We start from the raw sequence: 6392 nt of genomic DNA on the forward strand, positions 1-6392 counted from the left end.
GTCATTCCCCACAAGACAGACAACAGGTTAATTGGTTTTCTACAGTTCTTGTTCATAAAAACTTAATTTCACTTCTTCTCCATCTAGGTCTTAGTTTATATATATGACTGTATCAGAATGGATAGCACTTTCAGTTTCAAAAATTTCTGTAGAAAAATTGCTTGTATATACTTTTTCAAAAATTGCTTCGAGTTTACAGATTCTCACATCTACTATTTAAATTTTGGTTTGTCATTAGATACAGTGGCAGTTGGCTTGTAATTTTTTTATTATTAACGTCTGTTGGCTTGGTTTTTATTGTTGAATGTTTCATGTTACTGTATTCATCAACTAATTTGGAGACTATATATATGCCCATTTATAATTTCCTTGTAAGTCAGTTTTTTTCCAAATATTGTGTGTGTGTGTTCTACTTAATCCTTCTGCAACAGATGCTTTTTTCCGAAAAATTTGAGTAATGGTTGATGTTAGAAGCTATAATAATCATACTTAATTCATTTTGAAATTGCTTAATTACATGATCTATTTTTGCATGATTTGAATTCTGCATCCATATTATAAAGATCACATAGAATCTTCTCGATATCTTCAATAAAATTTTTTGCTTTTGCATTTACTTAATTCTTAAAATTTAACTAAAACCTTTGGCTTTGGATTCCAGTTCCTTTTTAGTTTTTTGTTAGTTTATTTTTCTCCATGCATTTCACATTTATTTTGCAGCTGCTGAAGTAGGACACAGTCACTCGACTGCTACAGCAATCAGTGCCTTTAGGCTTTGCCTTAGTTCCAAAAATGTCCATTTACTAGATTCAAAATATCATTAGACTTATAATTATCTGACACCAGTTTTAAAATAGATGTACACAAATAGCTACAAATTACTTCATTAACATTTTGTATTCGTTTTCTACTGTAGCACAGCTCAGTTGAGCAGAGATACTTAACCAGGTCTTCAGTAATATTTCCTCCAAATTAATCAGATACAAATTTTTTATCCTTATTTTTATAATAATAGATATATTGTGTGCCAATATGATCAGAATTTACTATTCCAGATTATTATTTTTTATGATGATTAGGCAATTCATCAGTCATAAAAACACCACAAAAGAGTTCAGTATTAATTTTTGGCACATTTCTCTATATCAAAAATTCTGCATTTGTTAGGATGCATATCAATTATTTTAAGATTTTTTTCCTTCTAGTTGCTTTCGTCTCCATTCCTAAATTACATTCTTTTGGTTCTTCAAATTCTGCATCGCATTTTCTTTTATCCATTACTCTTTTTGTAATACCAGCCACTCCACTAGCTAGTGAACCAATTGTTGCTAGAGCTGATTATGGTAATGGAAGAAAACAACCAACTTGTTTTGTTAGTCCTGAGTTTTGTTTCAATAAGTTTTTTAGAACATTAATACCTAGTGTTACAAGTAAATTGACACCAGCCTTTTTATCACCTAAAAACTTTATTCCTATCTCTCATTATTTTTTGTGGAACTGTTAAAAATTATCAATATTATTTAATTGTTCATTACTGATTATAACTTTAATTGATTTTGGTTTAGTTTTTCCACTAGGTAGCTAAGTATAATTAATACTGAAGTTATTCATTTATACAGATAATAATTTTTGTAAGGATTTCATAAATCCCTACCATTATCATTAATAATTCATGTGTTTACTCTAAATCCAGAACGAAATGTTCACTTTGCACTGATATGAAACTTCCTGGAAGATTAAAACTGTGTGCCAGTCAATACTCGAACTCAGGACCTTTGCCTTTTGCTGGCAAGTGTTCTCTACCAGTTACGAGACGAGGTACTGGCGCAATTAACGCTGTGAGGAAGATCATGAGTCATGCATGGGTGCCTTATTTAGTAGAGCACATGCCCGCAAAATGCAAGGATCCTGAGTTCAAGTCTTGGTCCGGCACATAGGTTTACATTCCTGGAAGTTTCATATCAGCGCACACTCCGCTGTAAAGCGAAAATTTCATTCTGGAATCATCCCCCGGGCTGTGGAAAAGCCATGTCTCTGCAATATCCTATCTTTCTCGAGTGCTAGTTTTCAACGACTCGCAGAAGAGCTTCTGTGACTTTTGGAAGTTAGGAGACCAGGTACTGGTGGAAGTAAGGCTGCGAGGATGGGCCATGAGTCATTTTTGGGTAGCTCATTAGATAGAACACTTGCCCACAAAAGGCAAAGGTCTCAATTTCGAGTCTCAGTCTGGCACACAGTTTTAATATGCCAGGAAGGCTTTTTTTCTAGATCTTTGTTATCTCTATGTGCAATATCATCTTCTTGCAAGTTTTGTCTCATCGATTTATGCCTTTATTGTCGTGTGATAGTTCTGCAGAGATCTGCAGTAGGTGTAGCCTAATAGATACATCTCTGGCATTGAAATTATTTCAAGCCCAGTTCACTAATCACGTGCTTTCCATTTCTCCAAAATGTGTGTGGTAAGCTATTCAGTGTTCTGATCAAATACGGAATTCCTTTGGATTATTGATAATGACATCTTTAAAATTATTGGTTGATGTTTGCATTTTTCCAACTTCCTCATTATAATCGTTTTTATTTTCTGCTAATCCTCCGACATGAATTACAGCTAATCTATCGGATACTTAATGCACATCATTCATCCAGATATATTCAAATGGTTTTCTTGTATATTTTTAAACTAAGCCTTCACCTACTTTCTCCCTACAACTTGGTTCTAAATCTGTCCTGGAGGCAAAATATAATTATCAGTAATTTCTGTTCTTTCCCCACAGCCACTTTTTCCTATTATTGCACATCAAATAAAATTCAGTAAAAGCTTACATCTGTATTATTTATTTCTTCTGTGGAATTCTCATATAAGGATCCCAAACTGTCTTCATTTAATTAAATAACTTTATATTAATATTATATGTGTCCCGAACTTCAGTAGAGTGGTAAGTCATCTAGTCTCAAAGAAATATTGCTTGTACCTGTACAAAAAATAGTTTTAATTATTTTAACTCAAAATATTACATAGAAGAATAATAAATTATATTGTGTTGGAGAAACAATACAAATCCCTGTAGATCAATATAAAAATGTATAAAAAATTTATTCATACAAAGAGCCAAATATTCACAATAAAACATATTGAGAGCAATGTTAAATTATAAATAGATATCAAAGATATTATTGAAAGTGTGCTTGGATTTTGTGGTCAAACTACTGAAGCTAGTAAAAAAATACTGTCGCTGATGATGCTCCAAAATTTATTCCGTTCAAATTAATTAATATAAATTTTAAATTAGCCAATGAAACCTTTGTGAAGCATAATGATCTGTTCATTGAGAAACTAATATGATTGCTTCATTCAAGACTAATGCTGAATTTAACCCAATAAGTCCCAAATTAGTTTTTTAAATTAAAAATTTTATTACTTAATTATAATGTACATAGTGTATGAACCACAATAAGTACAAAAATAGGCAGAGAGTATTTATACATGCAGATATAATGGCCTTCCTCAAAATAGGACGCTGGGATCGAACAGTATCATATAGCAGACTAAACTGTATTCAAGTCTATACTATTTATTAAAAGTGTTACACGGCATTTAACACAATATGTTTTTGGTTTCCCATTCCATTTAGCTCTTACACGTCTTCTTTCATCAGTCATATGACAAATTCCATCAAACCTGATGTCTGTATCATTCTCAACTGACTTGATGGGTATTCCATTGGACGTATAATATTCGGTCTTCCAATGTCCAATTTCAAGTATGGAACTGTAACAGTACTTCTAAAATTCAATAAATTAGTGCATTTTTCCAATGTACTAGACTGTAGAAGAGCCAGGCATTTACAAGGGCCATATCCAGCATACGTGTAAATAGGACCCAGTACCATCTTTTCCCTCTAATTATCGTCGTATATTTTCCAACTAACCAGTCATGGTGGTCAACACCTCTCATGTACGCGTTATACAACTTCAAAATGGCAGGTTGTTGCACTTGTGTCTTCTTACTTGCTTGTCTACTGTACCGTATAGTTGCTCTCAAAGATTCAACTTTGTCAAAATTTGAGCCAATTGTAACGCATCTGTTGTCGTGCCATCGAACAAATAGGACTTCACCTTTCTTGTCGAACTGGTAGTCATAATTTCCTAGAACTATCTTTTTCAGTGCGTTGCTGCTCAATAGTGGACAGTCACCAACTCGATTCTCTCTGACAGTCCCAGTTGCTCGAAAACCCAGATTTCTCAGATGAATCAGAAGATCTCTGCTAGTGAAGAAATTGTCAAAGTACACACAATGAGTCTCGGGTTTTTTAATGCAGTCCAGCATGTTTAGGACTACTCTTGATCCCAATAGTAGGTAATCCCTTGCAGTATCTTCTGGATGCTTTCCACAGCATAAATCAAATTTGAATCAGTAGCCACTTGCTCCACAAAGAGACCACAACTAATAGCCAAATCTAATAGGCTTGCCTCGAATAAACTGTTTCAGCCCACTTCGCCCATAGTATTAGACTATCATTTCGTCAATTGACAAATTTTCCTCAAATATTCCGAATTTTTGAGAAAAATCATTTATCGTTTTCAACAGATGTCTAATTTTGAATCCGCGATCGTGTTTGTTTTCAACTTCTGATATTTATTCCTTAATATTTATAAATGATATGCCAACAGCTTCATCTTCAAACCAGTACAGCTTCTCAGCAGAGAGCTTATGGTAGCCAGCAAGAAGAAGAAATCCTACAAAGACCTTCACTTCTTCAACTGTGAGGATAAAATCTTGCATGTTCTTCGTATTTGTTGCATATCTCACAGTTTCTTTCACTAAGAACTTGTATATGTTTTCATTCATCAGTTCTTCAAACATCTCCTTCGGAGTCAAGGAAGCAAGTTGCTCTGTCAATTCCTCTCTCATTGTACTGATGTCATGCTCACTAGTTTGAGACAGCTTTGTTTAAACTGGAGGTGTCTTTTTCCAATTGTTTTTCTCATCAGTAATACATCTCTTCTTCGATTTACTTCTGGAAACTTGGGATGTACTTGGCAGTGAAGTTTTACATGCAGTTTCTTTGTTATTCTCTGATGCAACATAATGTTCAATAGCCCCTGGCACATCTGAGACTTCCACGGTTCCAGTAACATTGTCTGGACCTTCCTCTTCGTCTGTCATACAGTTTATTTCAGGATGACATACGGTGATATCAGTATGGTCCTGATCATCTGACACTGCGTTATAGAATGCGTCACTGTTTATTATTTTTTCTATTCTTTGTTAGTGAGATATCTATCTCGTCTGAAGGCTGTTATAATCTATGTAAAATTATATATATATATATATATATATACATACATATATATATATATATATATATATATATATATATATATATATATATTCCAAGACTTACCAAGTGGGAAAGCGCCAGTAGACATATATATGTCTCCTTGTGTCTGTATATGTATGGATGGATATGGGTGTGTGTGTGTGCGAGTATATACCTATCCCTTTTTCCCCCCAAGGTAAGTCTTTCCACTCCCGGGATTGGAATGACTCATTACGCTCTCCTTAAAACCGACATCCTTTCATCTTTCCTTCTCCTTCCCTCTTTCTTGATGAAGCAACCGCCGGTTGCGAAAGCTCGAAATTTTGTATGTGTGTTATTTTATTGTGCCTGTCTACCTGCGCTTTCCCTCTTGGTAAGTCTTGAAATCTTTATTTTTAATATATTTTTCCCATGTGGAAGTTTCTTTCTATTTTATTTACATCATATACACTCCTGGAAATTGAAATAAGAACACCGTGAATTCATTGTCCCAGGACGGGGAAACATTATTGACACATTCCTGGGGTCAGATACATCACATGATCACACTGACAGAACCACAGGCACATAGACACAGGCAACAGAGCATGCACAATGTCGGCACTAGTACAGTGTATATCCACCTTTCGCAGCAATGCAGGCTGCTATTCTCCCATGGAGACGATCGTAGATATGCTGGATGTAGTCCTGTGGAACGGCTTGCCATGCCATTTCCACCTGGCGCCTCAGTTGGACCAGCGTTCGTGCTGGACGTGCAGACCGCGTGAGACGACGATTCATCCAGTCCCAAACATGCTCAACGGGGGACAGATCCGGAGATCTTGCTGGCCAGGGTAGTTGACTTACACCTTCTAGAGCACGTTGGGTGGCACGGGATACATGCGAACGTGCATTGTCCTGTTGGAACAGCAAGTTCCCTTGCCGGTCTAGGAATGGTAGAACGATGGTTTCGATGACGGTTTGGATGTACCGTGCACTATTCAGTGTCCGCTCGATGATCACCAGAGGTGTACGGCCAGTGTAGGAGATCGCTCCCCCCACCATGATGCCGGGTGTTGGCCCTGTGTGTCT

The 6392-nt window shown here is 35.7% G+C and overlaps 1 protein-coding gene across 1 annotated transcript; it reads right to left on the reverse strand.

The window, feature by feature from the left end:
- Positions 1-3546: 3546 nt before the first annotated feature.
- Positions 3547-4503, reverse strand: LOC126276892 (piggyBac transposable element-derived protein 3-like). The gene is made up of 3 exons (XM_049977317.1): positions 4495-4503; positions 3848-4384; positions 3547-3783 (listed from the first exon to the last, which is right to left on the reverse strand). The coding sequence occupies exons 1-3, from the start codon at positions 4501-4503 to the stop codon at positions 3547-3549; spliced, it is 783 nt and encodes a 260-aa protein (XP_049833274.1).
- Between the last annotated feature and the right edge of the window lie 1889 nt (positions 4504-6392).

Source organism: Schistocerca gregaria, chromosome 1 (assembly GCF_023897955.1).
Source record: "Schistocerca gregaria isolate iqSchGreg1 chromosome 1, iqSchGreg1.2, whole genome shotgun sequence".
Classification (NCBI taxonomy): Eukaryota; Metazoa; Arthropoda; class Insecta; order Orthoptera; family Acrididae; genus Schistocerca; species Schistocerca gregaria.

What these genes read in the sequence shown, in the direction of transcription:
- LOC126276892 (XM_049977317.1), bottom strand. An exon ending in GTATGCTGGATATGGCCCTT is followed by an intron (nt 3,784 to 3,847) that starts GTAAATGCCTGG and finishes ATTGAATTTTAG; the next exon opens with AAGTACTGTTACAGTTCCAT.